At 42.4% G+C, this 16810-nt stretch overlaps 1 protein-coding gene across 1 annotated transcript in view; it reads left to right on the forward strand.

The window, feature by feature from the left end:
* rftn2 (raftlin family member 2) overlaps positions 1-16810 on the forward strand; it is a 43946-nt gene that overhangs the window by 5227 nt on the left and 21909 nt on the right. Inside the window, exon 2 of the mRNA XM_088352195.1 lies at positions 16143-16323. Coding sequence (XP_088208321.1) covers positions 16143-16323 — 181 coding nt within the window. The remainder of the gene's footprint in view (positions 1-16142; positions 16324-16810) is intronic.

Raw genomic sequence — 16810 nt, forward strand, 5'->3', positions numbered from 1 at the left:
CCCTGCTCTAAAACATGAGAGATATAATGAAATGATCTTTTCAAGTCAATGACTTCCCAAAGCGCTTTACAACGTGCTTCACATTTCCCAATAGCGGCCTTGCAGCCATGTAAGGCGCTAACCTGCTTATCGGGGGTATTAGGGGTTCAGTGTCTTACCCAAGGACACTTCGACATGTAACACGGACGAGCCGGGATTCGAACTGGGATCCCTTGATCCCAAGACGAGCGCTCTAGCTCCTGAGCTAACAAATACTGATTTCTGTTTTTGTCTGTAAGAACTGTCAGAAAAAAACAGCGTGGGTTTACCGGACTATATATAAACAGTGTTTGGCACGTTACTTTAAAAAAAGTCATTATAGTTACTCACTACTTCTTCCAAAAAAGTTACTGTGTAGTAAAAGTAACTAGTTACCAGGGAAAGTCACTTTTCCGTGACTCTAAAAAGAAGTGGTATGTCAAAGAATTTGAAGTGCAACAAGTATCTCATCTCATCTCATCTCATCAGCTGTACCGCTTATCCTTATTAGGGTCGCGGGGGGACTGGAGCCCATCCCAGCCAAGACAAGATGAAAGGAAGAGAGAAAGACAGGATGAAAGGAAGAGAGAATGAAAGACAGGATGAAAGGAAGAGAGAAAGACAGGACTGAGGGAAGAGAGAAAGACAGGACGAAAGGATTGAGGGAAGTGAGAAAGACAAGACGAAAGAAGAGAGAAAAACAGGACTGAGGGAAGAAAGAAAGACAGGACGAAAGGAAGAGAGGAAGAGAGAATGGAAGACAGGACGAAAGGAAGAGAGAAAGACAGGACTGAGGGAAGAAAGAAAGAAGGACAGGACAAAAGGAAGAGAGAAAGACAGGACTGAGGGAAGAAAGAAAGACAGGACAAAAGGAAGAAAGAAAGACAGGACTGAGGGAAGAGAGAAAGACAGGACAAAAGGACTGAGGGAATTGAGAAAGACAAGACGAAAGGAATAGATAAAGACAAGACAAAAGGAAGAGAGAATGAGAGACAGGACTGAGGGAAGAGAGAAGGACAAGATGAAAGGAAGAGAGAAAGACAGGACAGAGGGAAGAAAGAAAGAAAGACAGGACAAAAGGAAGAGAGAAAGACAGGACAAAAGGAAGAGAGAAAGACAGGCCAAAGGGAAGAGAGAAAGACAGGACGAAAGGACTGAGGGAAGTGAGAAAGAAAAGAGGAAAGGAAGAGAGAAAGACAGGGCTGAGGGAAGAAAGAAAGACAGGCTGAAAGGAATAGATAAAGACAAGACAAAAGGAAGAGAGAATGAGAGACAGGACTGAGGGAAGAGAGAAGGACAAGATGAAAGGAAGAGAGAAAGACAGGATAAAGGAAGAGAGAATGAAAGACAGCACGAAAGGAAGAGAGAAAGACAGGACAGAGGGAAGAAAGAAAGAAAGACAGGACAAAAGGAAGAGAGAAAGACAGGACAAAAGGAAGAGAGAAAGACAGGCCAAAGGGAAGAGAGAAAGACAGGACGAAAGGACTGAGGGAAGTGAGAAAGAAAAGAGGAAAGGAAGAGAGAAAGACAGGGCTGAGGGAAGAAAGAAAGACAGGCTGAAAGGAATAGATAAAGACAAGACAAAAGGAAGAGAGAATGAGAGACAGGACTGAGGGAAGAGAGAAAGTCAAGATGAAAGGAAGAAAGAAAGACAGGATGAAAGGAAGAGAGAATGAAAGACAGTACGAAAGGAAGAGAGAAAGACAGGACTGAGGGAAGAAAGAAAGAAAAACAGGACAAAAGGAAGAGAGAAAGACAGGACTAAGGGAAGAGAGAAAGACAGAACGAAAGGACTGAGAGAAGTGAGAAAGACAAGACGAAAGGAAGAGAGAAAGACAGCGCTGAGGGAAGAAAGAAAGACAGGACGAAAGGTATAGATAAAGACAAGACAAAAGGAAGAGAGAATGAGAGACAGGACTGAGGGAAGGGAGAAGGACAAGATGAAAGGAAGAGAGAAAGACAGGATAAAGGAAGAGAGAATGAAAGACAGGACGAAAGGAAGAGAGAAAGACAGGACAGAGGGAAGAAAGAAAGAAAGACAGGGCAAAAGGAAGAGAGAAAGACAAGACAAAAGGAAGAGAGAAAGACAGGCCAAAGGGAAGAGAGAAAGACAGGACGAAAGGACTGAGGGAAGTGAGAAAGAAAAGAGGAAAGGAAGAGAGAAAGACAGGGCTGAGGGAAGAAAGAAAGACAGGCTGAAAGGAATAGATAAAGACAAGACAAAAGGAAGAGAGAATGAGAGACAGGACTGAGGGAAGAGAGAAGGACAAGATGAAAGGAAGAGAGAAAGACAGGATAAAGGAAGAGAGAATGAAAGACAGCACGAAAGGAAGAGAGAAAGACAGGACAGAGGGAAGAAAGAAAGAAAGACAGGACAAAAGGAAGAGAGAAAGACAGGACAAAAGGAAGAGAGAAAGACAGGCCAAAGGGAAGAGAGAAAGACAGGACGAAAGGACTGAGGGAAGTGAGAAAGAAAAGAGGAAAGGAAGAGAGAAAGACAGGGCTGAGGGAAGAAAGAAAGACAGGCTGAAAGGAATAGATAAAGACAAGACAAAAGGAAGAGAGAATGAGAGACAGGACTGAGGGAAGAGAGAAAGTCAAGATGAAAGGAAGAAAGAAAGACAGGATGAAAGGAAGAGAGAATGAAAGACAGTACGAAAGGAAGAGAGAAAGACATGACTGAGGGAAGAAAGAAAGAAAAACAGGACAAAAGGAAGAGAGAAAGACAGGACTAAGGGAAGAGAGAAAGACAGAACGAAAGGACTGAGAGAAGTGAGAAAGACAAGACGAAAGGAAGAGAGAAAGACAGCGCTGAGGGAAGAAAGAAAGACAGGACGAAAGGTATAGATAAAGACAAGACAAAAGGAAGAGAGAATGAGAGACAGGACTGAGGGAAGGGAGAAGGACAAGATGAAAGGAAGAGAGAAAGACAGGATAAAGGAAGAGAGAATGAAAGACAGGACGAAAGGAAGAGAGAAAGACAGGACAGAGGGAAGAAAGAAAGAAAGACAGGGTAAAAGGAAGAGAGAAAGACAAGACAAAAGGAAGAGAGAAAGACAGGCCAAAGGGAAGAGAGAAAGACAGGACGAAAGGACTGAGGGAAGTGAGAAAGAAAAGAGGAAAGGAAGAGAGAAAGACAGGGCTGAGGGAAGAAAGAAAGACAGGCTGAAAGGAATAGATAAAGACAAGACAAAAGGAAGAGAGAATGAGAGACAGGACTGAGGGAAGAGAGAAGGACAAGATGAAAGGAAGAGAGAAAGACAGGATAAAGGAAGAGAGAATGAAAGACAGCACGAAAGGAAGAGAGAAAGACAGGACAGAGGGAAGAAAGAAAGAAAGACAGGACAAAAGGAAGAGAGAAAGACAGGACAAAAGGAAGAGAGAAAGACAGGCCAAAGGGAAGAGAGAAAGACAGGACGAAAGGACTGAGGGAAGTGAGAAAGAAAAGAGGAAAGGAAGAGAGAAAGACAGGGCTGAGGGAAGAAAGAAAGACAGGCTGAAAGGAATAGATAAAGACAAGACAAAAGGAAGAGAGAATGAGAGACAGGACTGAGGGAAGAGAGAAAGTCAAGATGAAAGGAAGAAAGAAAGACAGGATGAAAGGAAGAGAGAATGAAAGACAGTACGAAAGGAAGAGAGAAAGACAGGACTGAGGGAAGAAAGAAAGAAAAACAGGACAAAAGGAAGAGAGAAAGACAGGACTAAGGGAAGAGAGAAAGACAGAACGAAAGGACTGAGAGAAGTGAGAAAGACAAGACGAAAGGAAGAGAGAAAGACAGCGCTGAGGGAAGAAAGAAAGACAGGACGAAAGGTATAGATAAAGACAAGACAAAAGGAAGAGAGAATGAGAGACAGGACTGAGGGAAGGGAGAAGGACAAGATGAAAGGAAGAGAGAAAGACAGGATAAAGGAAGAGAGAATGAAAGACAGGACGAAAGGAAGAGAGAAAGACAGGACAGAGGGAAGAAAGAAAGAAAGACAGGGCAAAAGGAAGAGAGAAAGACAAGACAAAAGGAAGAGAGAAAGACAGGCCAAAGGGAAGAGAGAAAGACAGGACGAAAGGACTGAGGGAAGTGAGAAAGAAAAGAGGAAAGGAAGAGAGAAAGACAGGGCTGAGGGAAGGAAGAAAGACAGGCTGAAAGAATTAGATAAAGACAAGACAAAAGGAAGAGAGAATGAGAGACAGGACTGAGGGAAGAGAGAAAGTCAAGATGAAAGGAAGAGAGAAAGACAGGACTGAGGGAAGAAAGAAAAAAAGACAGGACAAAAGGAAGAGAGAAAGACAGGCAGGACTGAGGGAAGAGAGAAAGTCCGGGCAGGGGACAACCTGAACTGGTTGCCAGCCAATGGCAGGGCACACAGGGACAGACAACTCGCTCGCTCATTCACACCTAGGGACAATTTGGACCGGCCAATTCACCTGAAACGCATATTTTTGGAACGTGGGAGGAAACCGGAGTGCCCGGAGGAAACCCACGCAAGCACGGGGAGAACATACAAACTCCGCACAGGAAGTCCGGTAGCTGGATTTGAACCCACGCAGGAGGTTCCCAAGACCTTAGAACTGTGCCGCACACGCGCTAACCACTGTGCCTTATAAACTGTAAATATATCAGCAGTAAATATAAGGTGAATTTAATAAATCAAATCTCTATGGTCCGGTGTGAAGATGGGAATTCCGACTCTTTTTAAAGCAGCGTCTTTTTCTGATTGTTAAATACTTACGTACTGGATATGACATCACAAAAATATTGATTTTGGGGAGAAACGTCTATTTTTAAAAACTGTTCCTTACGGGTCCGAGCGTTCACACAAAGTCGGTGAGCAACGCTTGAAACAACAGTGAGCAACAGCAATCCCAAGTGTGGCAAGATAATTCATAATCAAACATGTCCAAAATTTGACATCAAGTTACATTTTGCGGAGTTTCCGGCAATGCAAAATGATTTTTCTCTTTTGAATGAATTGACTCATGTACGATTACAAAGGTTGTACGGCCTCCAAACGTCATTTTTTTACAATTCTTTCACTAGATTTCCATTTCTTTTTTTTCTGATATATTTTGTCGCATAATAATCACATTTTTGGGGTCTTATTTAGTCGGTTGCACGATACAGAACTGTATTTAATCACATTTTTGAGTGGAAGTACAATGTTGGCAACAAGATTCACTTGATATCATTGGAAATGATTTGAATGCAACACAAACTTTTTCTTCTTTGTTCCCGTGTTTTTTTTCTACTTTTTTTTTTAATTCCTTTAAAAAAAAATCTCATTGTGTTTATTTTTTCCGAGCTGTTGCTTTTTTCTTTTTGTTCTTTATTTACTTTTCTCCTACATTTCTTTCTTTTCTTTTTTTCTGGCTTTTTTCTAAATGTTTCTTTCTATTTTTCTCTTCCTTTTGTTTCTTTTTTTTCTCAGCTTTCCACTACTTTTTCATTTTGGTGTTTTTTTCTTTTTTGTTCTATTCCCCCCTTCCTTTAAGTCATTTTGTGCATCATTTTACATCATATTTGGTCATGTTGGGATGAAAGAAGCAAAAACAACCCGAAGAGCCGTTTCGGACCCGAGCCGAAGAAGCCGGTTCTCAACAAACTCTACTAACTTTACTCAACTTTGTTCTACTTCGACTCGACTTCAAAATACGTATTTAGGACACCACGTCAGGGGAACCCGTGTATATTTACCTTCATGCACTGTAACTTTGACTTAAGTCGCTTCTTAATTAGCAATTTTGAGCCCTGATTTTTGTGCGCTGGCTAGATTTTCTTGTGCGCTGAGAATGGCGAGCAGTGCGCACGCGCGCAGTTTAGAGGGAACACTGCTTACGACCATTCGACTTACGAAAAACGGTAGATACCATCATCTTTTTCGGGATGTGGAAAAATATACGGACATTGCTCCAAGTTAGATTTTGTATTGTGTGCGTCTTTTTGCGAGTACAGGACATGACTGTAGTGCTTCTTTCCGCCACTACTGGTGTGTGGCGCTGTGAGAGGTCACTCAGCATCAACCCCAAAGAAGAAATCCAGCTTCCTTTTCTTATTTCGTGTTTAAATATTCTACCGTAAATTCTGGACTATAGAGCGCACCCAATTATAAGCCGCACCCACCACATTTTAAGGGGAAAACCGATTTTGTACTTACACAAGCCGCATCTGTATATAAGCCGCATACGCCCACATAAATCATGTAACACAATCAGAAAATTAGCCCAAATCCGGTTTTGAGTCCCGCGAATGTAACTGAATATAAAGTACACAGTCCAAAAACCACAGCCGGCAAAATGATCAGAAATTGATACCGGTAGTTAAGATTTGATGCAGACCTGCAGAGTCCGGGTACCCGTTGAAACTAATCCAAAGAAAAAAAGACTATATTTCCAAAGGTAAGGGTGGGAAAAATATATATCCACTATTGTCCGCCGCGACAACAGGTCTCACTCACCTTTACCCCACTTCCCGTCAGCCCGCGTTTGCTCCGCCCCTCTTTTTTAATTCGCAAAACATATCAGAATAAGTGTCTCAAATAAATACATTACCAAAATATACAGGTGCAAATACATATTATACATCGGTTACACATATTTACAAAGAAAGACGGTACACTGAGAGAGTTTTCAAAGCTTTAATTATAATATTATAACTTTCATCCCAAACCGTGCCTGTGAAGGGTAGCAAAATGCTACTAGCAACACGCTCGCAACACAGTAAACGGGTCTGTTAAAAAAAAAAACGTACCGTATTTGTAGAAACCACGGTAAATCGTCGTCATCTTCCTCCTTATAACTGACGTCATCAAGGTCGTCTTCCCCAGTATGGGAAAGAGACTATGTCATATAGGCGTCGTCCCACGCTCCCTTATTCGAAAACACGCTAGCAACACGCTCGCAAAGTAAAGTTTACGTGCAGTAGCTCCGTTTCCTTCTTTATCGGACTGCTCGTTTGCTTTTTAGCTTGAAAGCTACGTCATGTGCCTTTCTTTTTGCAATTTGCATGATGAGGATATGTCTACGCTAATTTAATTTGTGCACAAGCTAAGAAGTTGCAGTCTTCCTCGGCGCATATATTCCACTGGTCTAAATCTTACCTTTTGTACTGGAGCGCCGCTGGCGGCTGTTAGAAAAATGACATAAATTGGCCGCCTCACTGAATAAGCCGCAGGGTTGAAAGTTTGGGGGAAAAGTAGCGGCTTATAGTCCGGAATTTATGGTATACTGTATCTCCAGCGCGCTAAGAACTTTGACATTTTTCTTGTTTAACATCTCGTACATCCATTTAATATGGTTGGTGTAAAGTGTCAAGAAGAGGCGAGCCGTTTCTTTTGAAACCAAAGTGGAATAAGAAAGCCTGATGCGGTTGAGAAAATTGTCGGATCGCTATTTTTCGGCCACTTTTTACCACGGAGGAGGAAGGCTCCTAACTCTTGAAGCACATCTCCCAAAAGTAAGTTAAACTTAACTCTATCTTTATAGAGCATATTATTTTATGAAATAATTATTTTTTAGTACAAAACAATACAGATCACTTTTACAAACCTTAAACGCACAAAATATAGCACTGAAGCAACTTACGAACAAATTCAACTTACAAACGTTCGTAAGTAGGGCAGCGTCTGTACTACAAAAATACTACTATGGAAATACTATAAAAATACTACAGAAATACTACAAATACAATGGAAATACTTATGCACCGGATATGACATCACAAAAAAACGATTCTGGGGAGAAACGCCCAAAATAAAATTACTATATTTATATATATATATACATTGGCTGACAACCAGTTCAGGGTGTCCCCTGCCCCCTACCCACTGCCCGCTAATGAGATGAGATGAGATATATATATATACATGTATTAATTTTTTTTTGGGGTCCCACCTCTACTTATTGCAGAACCAAAAACTATGCTAGAATCTTAACTTTGGAGTAATGTGATGGTGAGTATAATGCCCCTGGTCAACAGATCCCCCAGTATTGTGTATTTCTATGGAAGGTTCCGCCCTGCCTATGTCTCCCAAGCAACACAAGAAAGTACTTCTTCCACTGTGAGATCCAATTGGTTCAATGTGCCCGTTTTCTCTTGACTGGCGGATATTGGGGCCAGGCTGACTGGGAGCTGTGGGAGGATGGGGAGAGCGAGGGAAGGGGCTCTACCGCATCCAAGTTAAAAGCGTTTGACAGTTGTGATCTCGTGTGTCCTAGAAAGGCCCGGTCCCGGTGACTAGTTTCCGTCCCTATGTGGGTCAGGTCATGCTCATTTCGTATCCCCGAAACCTGTTTTTGAAATTCAGTTATCGTGAATTCCGAAACACCAGCTGCTATTTGTTTTTAACCTTACGGGGTTCGGGTCCGGGTCCAGGCTCTTACTTCACGGGGCTGGTTTCTCTCGCGACTTTTTGTAACGATAGATAAATGTTTATATAAATGTTTACTAAAAAATGTGTGGATGCTAAACTAACAAAAAAAAACTGATTTCACAAGCCATCATTGATTTTCTTTGTCTCTCTGCCTTTCTCACATAGTGCTGCACTAGATTCTTAATTTCTTGACGCTGTGGGTCATGGCCCACTACGGTAGGGCTTATTCTTTATATTTTCATGGCGGGAAAAACAAAGTCCTTCAACCAAAATTGCAGTTGCACATGACTGTCCACTAGTAAAAAACTAGCTCCATAGCTAGCCCCGTAGGGAAATTCACACTTCCAGCAGTATCCTTTTGTTGTTTATAAACAGGATGGCCTCGGGATGCTGTGTTGTAGTTTAGCCACAGCGGAGTGGATGACGTCACACGCAAGGCCAAAAGTTCGACGTCCCTGCGGCAGATAGAAATCTTTGTGCCCAGGGTTACACCACCTCGTGTCCACGTAGATAGCGAGTCCGCCTCCTCTCCGCTTCCTGCAGGCTTTTGTGTCTCTGTCTCTAACAGCGCTGAAGCCGGGTAGCTCCACGTTAGTGTCCGGGATGCTAGACGTGAGCCACGATAGGGCCCCCTCATCACGCCGGCACGAGAATTCTTCAGGGCAAGGAGTTGATTCCTCGAATAAACGCATTTTTGTGTGTTAAAACCCATAACCATAGGATAGAAAGTCATCCAAAGTGTCGTTGTCAAACGGGACGAAAAGCACCGAAGATAGAAGCGGACACTTAAAACAATAAATCACAAAAAGAGCGAAATAACAAGGAGCTGCGGGAAAGACTGCCACTTGTGGCGGCGCCCATGATGTACAACACTAGTATTCTTATTTCTCTGTCCTATTTTCAAAAAGGGTATTTATGTCTCCGTCATCATTTCCAGGGATGAATACGGGTTTTCTATAATCTCTGTCTAATCTGCTCATCTATTGGGCCCCGCTGGATTATTTCAGATAAAAATCGGGATTTTGACTCATAAATCTGGAGGTGAGTCGAAGGCCAGCGTTGCCAGTGTAAATTCCGCTTTTCAAGTCAATGAAGACCTCCCAAAGCGCTTTACAATGTGCTTCACACCTACCCATTCACACACACACTCACACACCAATAGGGAGTCAGCCATGCAAGGCGCCTACCTGCTTATTGGGAGAATTAGGGATTCAGTGTCTTGCCCGGTGTGTTTCTGCTATGTAACGTCATCATGAAAGAAGGAATGAGTGAGGTTAAATGCAATCAATCATAGTGGCGTCCATTGATTGTTTTATTTTGAATTCTGTGTTTTGCTCTGGCCTATCGTAGGTTTCTCAAACATACCCTGAACATTCACTTACCGATTTACAGGATTAAGATTTTCTGACGAGACTGGAAATGTGATAGTGACAAAAAGTCACTTGACTCTAATTGAGAAGATATCATCTGAGTCTACTGCCACTTGCCAGTGTCTGAAATAACACGTTTGCCAGGACACCCGGGGCGTGCATCTTTTTTTTTATGTCGGGCGTACAACTTACAAAACAAAAGAAAGAAAAAAAACCTTTTTTTTTAAAAAAATCAAACGTTTTGTTAGGGAAAAACCTATATTACAAATGTAGCGTTTACCAAATTGTTCGAATGAGTTATCTGACTCCATTAACCAAACACAGACTTCATTCTCCTAACAATGCATGCTCATTTCTTAATTTAGGGGAAAATATTGACAAGAGACAGGCATTTCCACACGGGGGCAGATTTATTTTCTTAAAGTATTTAACTAAGTGAATTCCATCGAATTTAGCCGAATGATTGTCGAATTAGTCTACCGTAAATTCCGGACTATAAGCCGCTACTTTTTTCCCTAACTTTCAACCCTGCGGCTTATTCAGTGATGCGGCCAATTTATGTCATTTTTCTAACGGCCGCCAGCGGCGCTCGAGTGTTGCTACCATTAACTGCCCCGTCAAAGCTATATTATTATTATTAAAGCTTTGAAAACTCTCGGTGTACCGTCTTTCTTTGTAAATATGTTTAACCTATGTATAATAAGTATTTGCAACTGCATATTTTTGTAATATTTTTCTTTGTATTTATTTTAGACACTTATTCTGATATGTTTTGCACGGGCGAATGAAAAAGGAGGGGTGGAACAAACGCGGGGTGACAGGAAGTGGGGACCGGTAAAGACCTGTTTGTGGACGCGGCGGACAATAGTGGATATATATTTTTCCCACCCTTACCTTTGGAAATATAGACTTTTTTTCCTTAATTACTTTCAACGGGACCCGGACTCTGCAGGTCTGCATCAAACCTTAAGTACCGGTATCATTTTCCATTCATTTTGCCGGCTGTGATTTTTGGACTGTGGACTTTAATGAAGGACGTTTCGTTTCAATCGCGGGACTCGAAGTCGGGTTTGGGTTAATTTTGTGTTTGTGTTTCATGTTTAAATGTGGGCGCATGCGGCTTATATACAGGTGCGGCTTGTGTGTGTACAAAATCGGTTTTCCTCTTAAAATGTGGTGGGTGCGGCTTATAATCAGGTGCGCTCTATAGTCCGGAATTTACGGTAATTAGTCTTCGTCGAGCCTCCCTCTCACGATCTCCCATCTTTCGTCTCTCTTCTTCCGTCTTCCCACGTCTTCTCAAAAGTCGGGGCGTCGGCCACCCCCCATGGGGCGGGCCAGGAACTCCCCACGTGGCCCCCACCTCGTCTGACCGGTGCGTCACGAAGCCCCCTCCCCCATGGGGCGGGTCAGGTGCCCGCTTCACCACCTCCTCGCCGAAAGGCGCCGCCACGTCTAAAAAATTCACAACAAGAAAGCTTATTAGAACACTGTCTCCTTTTCCCGCGTCACAGGCTCCTCCGGCGTCAGCCCTTGTCCCCGTTCTTGTTGTTTTTCTGTAAACATCATTCTTGTCTAGGCTACAATGACCTCGCCCCACAGCTCAGCCAGTGAATATCTTTTGTATTTAAATGTAATTTGTATTGATTGTAAAAAATCCCTTATAGTCAAATAAATAAAATATAAAATCCTTCAGTTTGTTTATTCTGATGTCGAAATCTTCGTTCTGCCCTGGTGTCCGCTAACTTTTTGTCACGAGTTTCGGACACTGTCTACTGCGCTGGTTGATGGACATGTTAGCAAGGACTAGAGGTCTTAAGCCTGAGTCCGAGCTCGGTGTGACCAGACCTGAATTTCAGGCCCGGGCTTAAAATGTCGATTAAGTTCCTATCAAGTACGGGTAAGATCGAGCCTAAAAAAATCCAGCCCGACCTGACCCGTGGGTCTAAAAGCCTGTACCAGCCCGAACCTGACTGATTGACTTGATGTGAGGGACGGGGGGGGCTTAATTGAACCCGAAGCAGCATTTTGGAAGCGTACTTAAGCCCTGAATTAGGCGCGGGCCTGAAGTGCAGCGCCGAATTACTTCAGAATAATATGGGTCAAGTAGAAGTAAAAAGTAGTTATTCAAATAATTACTTAAGTAATAGTAAGTGCATGTTGTGCAGATCCTCCACGAAGTGGTTCGGGCAAGAGGGAAGCCCGATCTGGCCCGACTTTAATGCTTGACATTTTATGCCTGAACCTGACCCGGGTCCGGTCCCAAGCTCTTACCTCTACGATTGGTCCGGGCTTCTCTCTCGCTGACTTTTTAAAAATAGATATATGTTTATATCAATATACAGACGCTCCCCTACTTGCGACCATTCGACTTTCGGAAAACGGTAGAAACATTTTTTTCGGGATGTGGAAAAATATCCGGACATTGCTCCAAGTTAGATTTTGTATTGTGCACCTTTTTCCGAGCACAGGACATTAGTGTAGTGCTACTTTCCGCCACTACCGGCATGTGGCGCTGTGAGTGGTCACCCAGCATCCACCCCGAAGAAGAAATCCACTTACACTTCCTAGTTTGTGTGTAAACATTCTATACTGTATCTCCAGCGCGCTAAGAACTTTGACATTTTTCTTGTTTCATATCTCGTGCATCCATTTAATATATGTATGTGAAGTGTAAAGAAGAGTCGAACCGTTTCATTTAAAATGAAAGTGGAATAAGAAAGCCTGATGCGGTTGAGAAAAGGGTTGTCTCGCTATGTTTTAACTACTTTTTAACACATAAAATACGTCAATTTTGTCCTAAAAAGACAGGTTTGAATTTGTTGTCATAAATCAGCTCTCGGGGTTTTTTTCTGACTCGGTCTTGTAAATCAATTGGTTGGGCTCGGGTTGAGTCGGGCTTTAATACCCGCCAGCCTGGTTCGGGTCCTCCTACTGTTTTCCGGAACTATTTGTTCAGGGTTCGTACAGGGGCTTGAAATCCTTAAAATGCTTGAAATTGAATAGTGTTTTTAAGGATTAAATAGTAATTAAACTTTGGGCGAATTGCTTGTGAATTCTTGAAATCGTTCCCATATTTCTCAACAAGCTTGCATAAAAATGACGCGGACACCACTCTCTGGTGGCTTTACTTTGCCATTGTAATACTTTTTTGGTCTAGCTATGAACGACACTGGCATTAGTTTGTATTGCATTGTCCTTTAAAGCGTCATCGCCCCCTAGGGGACAGGTGCAGGCTAAACCAATACAGGGTACTATGAAATGTGTATTGGTGCAAGGATTACGAATCAATTATAGAGATTTGTTATAGGCCATGCTAAAAATTAGGGTAGCATTTCCAGGTGGTAAATAGTAATGGGAAGAACTTCCTGCAACTGAAAATTAAAGCTACAAATTAAACAAAACCTATGTGATTTACTTCAGGGGTGTCAAACTCATTTTAACTCAGGGGCCACACGATAGAACAAACATTCTGTCGGGGGCCGGCAGAGTAGATGAGAGCGAAAGGAAAAGAGAGAGAAATAAATAAGAGAAAGAGAGGGAGAGAAAAAGTGATGGGGTGGGACAAAGAAAGAGAGAGAGGGAGAGAGCGTGAGAAACGAAAGAGATAAAAAGAGAAGTCGTGAGAGAGGGGGAAAGAAAGGGAGAGGAAGAAAGAAATCCAAAGAGAAATAGAAAGACAGAAGGAGAGAAAAGAGAAAAGAAAGCGCGAAGGGTAGGAAGAGAGAAAGAGAAAAGGAAAAAATGAAGTTGGAGCAAAAGAAGTTAAAAAGATAGAGAGAGAAAGAGAATCACAGAGAGTGGGAGAAAAGGTGTGGGGGGAGAGAGAGAGAAAGAGAGCATAAAGCGAGAGCAAGAGAGAGGGAGCATAAAGCGAGAGCAAGAGAGAGAGAAAAGCGAAAGATAGAAAGCGAAAAGTAAGCAAGAGAGAGAGCATAAAGCGAGAGCAAGAGAGAGAGAGGGCATAAAGCGAGAGCAAGAGAGAGAGAGAGCATAAAGCGAGAGCAAGAGAGAGGGAGCATAAAGCGAGAGCAAGAGAGAGGGAGCATAAAGCGAGAGCAAGAGAGAGGGAGCATAAAGTGAGAGCAAGAGAGAGAGAAAAGAGAAAAAGTGAAGAGAGAGAGAGAGAAAAAGTGAAGAGAGAGAGAGAGAGAGAGAGAGAGAGAGAGAGAGAGAGAGAGAGAGAGAGAGAGAGAGAGAGAGAGAGAGAGAGAGAGAGAGAGAGAGAGAGAGAGAGAGAGAGAGAGAGAGAGAGAGAGAGAGAGAGAGAGAGAGAGAGAGAGAGAGAAGTACAATGTCTTTGTTCGAGGCACCTGGCTTTGGCAACATCACGTGGACATATTTCAACCTGCAGCTTGTCTTTCTCTTGTACCTCTCTGAGTGTTGTCTCGAGGGCCGGATTCAATCCCTTAGCGGGCCTGATCTGGCCCGCGGGCCGCCCGTTTCACACCTGTGATCTACTCGATGTCAAAAAAATCATATGTTTTGATAAATGCACACGCAAGATTAAAAATTCCATATTGAAATTGCAGATATCTTTGTGGATATGCAAAATACTCGAATTACACCGAATTCTTTCTTTTAATGGTACCAGAAAAATTGTAAATTTTGCTCTGGAATTCTTTTAAAAATGTTTAAATTTGCCCATGAAAATAGGGTAGGAACCCTGTTTGTTGCTAGGCAGATTTCTCCCCCTTTTTCGTAACGGACTCATAAAGTTGAGTGACTCTGTGTTTTCTGCAAAATAACCCCCTCCCCCCCGAGTCTCTTCACAAGACTCCTCTTGTTAGACCCCAACCGCATCCTCCCCTTCTCCTCCTTGGCTTCCCGTTTCCCACCTCCTATCCTTTTAGCGCTTCACCCTCTTTGCCATTCTGCCCAGTTTTTATTTTGTCCTTTCACTTTTTTTGGGGGGTGAACAGAAGCCTCAGTGTGTAGGTGACTGGTCGAGCGGCGGAGGGATCAGAGGGCGCGTCGCGAAGCAAAACAGTGGGTGTTGCCCGTTTTTCCAAAGTCCCCCTTTTTAAGAACGCTGAACTGAAATGGAATTCGGGTCGTAAATGCGGCAGCTAAGGAATGTTGTTGTTTTGCATTTGTCCGGAATAGAATAGAATAGAATATACCTTTATTGTCATTGTTACAACATGGGATATATTGTGACAACGAAATTGGACGTGGCACTCCAGGTCCACATTTAATAGATATAGATGTAACCGCGGTGTACCTGAATTGACTCATGTACGATTGCAAAGGTTGTACGGCCTACAAACGTCGTTTGTTCTGACAATTCTTTCACAAGATATCCATTTCTTTTTATTTCCTGATATATTTTGTCGCATAATATTCACATTTTTGGGGGGTTATTTAGTCGGTTGTTAGATACAGAACTGTGCTTAATCACATTTTTGAGTGGAAGGACAATGTTGGCAACAAGATTCACTTGATATCATTGGAAATTATTCGACTGCAACACAAACGTTTGCTTATTTTTCCCTGTTTTGTTCTATTTTTTTTTTTTCATTCCTTTAAAAAAAATCTCATTGTGTTTAATTTTCCTAGTTGTTACTTTTTTTCTTTTTGTTCTCTATTTCCTTTTTTTCTTTTTTCTAGCTTTTTTCTGAATTTTTCCTTCTTTTTTCTCTTTGTTTCTTTTTTTTCTCAGCTTTTCACTACTTGTTCATTTTGGTATTTTTTTTCTTTTTTGTTCTATTCCCCCCTTCCTTTAAGTCATTTTGTGCAAAATTTTACATAATATTTGGTCAAACAACCCGAAGAGCCATTTTTCCTTTTTCCGTGTTTTTTTTTCTACTTTTTTAAAAATTCCTTTTTTTAAAAAAATCTGATTGTGTTTATTTTTTCCGAGCTGTTACTTTTTTCCTGCTTTTTTTGTTTTCAATTTACTTTTTTTCCTTTATTCTTTTCTTTCTTTTTTTCCGGCTTTTTCTCTGAAATTTTCCTGCTCTTTTTTTCTCTTTTTCTCTCCTTTGTTTCGTTTTTTTCCTCAGCTTTTCACTACCTTTTTCATTTAGGTATTTTTTTCTTTTTTGTTCTATTTCCCCCCCTCCTTTAAATCATTTTGTGCAAAATTTTACATAATATTTGGTCATATAGGGATGGAAGAAGCAAAAACAACCCGAAGAGCCGTTTAGGACCCGAAAGAGCCGGTTGCTTTTAGTGAGCCGAGCCGAAGAAGCCGGTTCTCGAAAAACTGTACTGACTTTACTCAACTTCGTTCTACTTCGACCTTGACTTCAAAATACCGCATTTAGAACACAGCGTCAGGGGAACCCGTGTATTTTTACCTTCATGCACTGTAACTTTGACTTAATTCGCTTCTTAATTAGCAATTTGGAGCCCTGATTTTTGTGAGCTGGCTAGATTTTCTTGTTGCAGGGAGCCGTCCCACCGTGCAGTACGTGTCCAGCCTGTCCGAGCTGCCCCAGGCTTTGCAGTCGTACTACACGCAGGGTTACGTGCTAGCCGCCCTCCACCCCATCATCCTGTCGGTGGGCCGCACCCGATCGCTGCCCTTCAGCCTGCTGTACCGGGCCGTCCTCGCCCGGCCCAGACTGGGGTAAGTCCAGGCTTTCAACTCCTGAAAACAAAATAAACCAACCAATCAGACTCTCTCAAACGGTCGAGTAAATCCATGTTCGATGGGGCCGGCTGCGTATTTCATGCAAAGCTCCACCACAAGGTCACGCCGTCGAGCCAGACTTGTTTGTCACGGATTCCCAGACTATGGCAGTGATTCCTAGTCAAGTCATGTTTATTTGTATAGTCCTTAATCACAAAGAGTCTCAAAGGGCTGCACAGACCACAGATTATTGCAAACCACAGACTATTATGACACTATCCCCTGATCTAAAACCCACATGAGGGCAAGGGAAATCTCAAAAACCTCAGGATGAGGAAAATGAAGAAATGAAGGGGCCGCATATAAAGTAGTCCAAGTCAAGTCATGTTTATTTGTGACGCCCTTAATCACAAAGAGTCTCAAAGGGCTGCACAGACCACAAACTATTACTATTATGACACCATCCCCTGATCTAAAACCCACA

Source organism: Urocampus carinirostris, chromosome 14 (assembly GCF_059441175.1).
Source record: "Urocampus carinirostris isolate Australia breed hairy pipefish chromosome 14, RoL_Ucar_1.0, whole genome shotgun sequence".
NCBI classification, from domain to species: Eukaryota; Metazoa; Chordata; class Actinopteri; order Syngnathiformes; family Syngnathidae; genus Urocampus; species Urocampus carinirostris.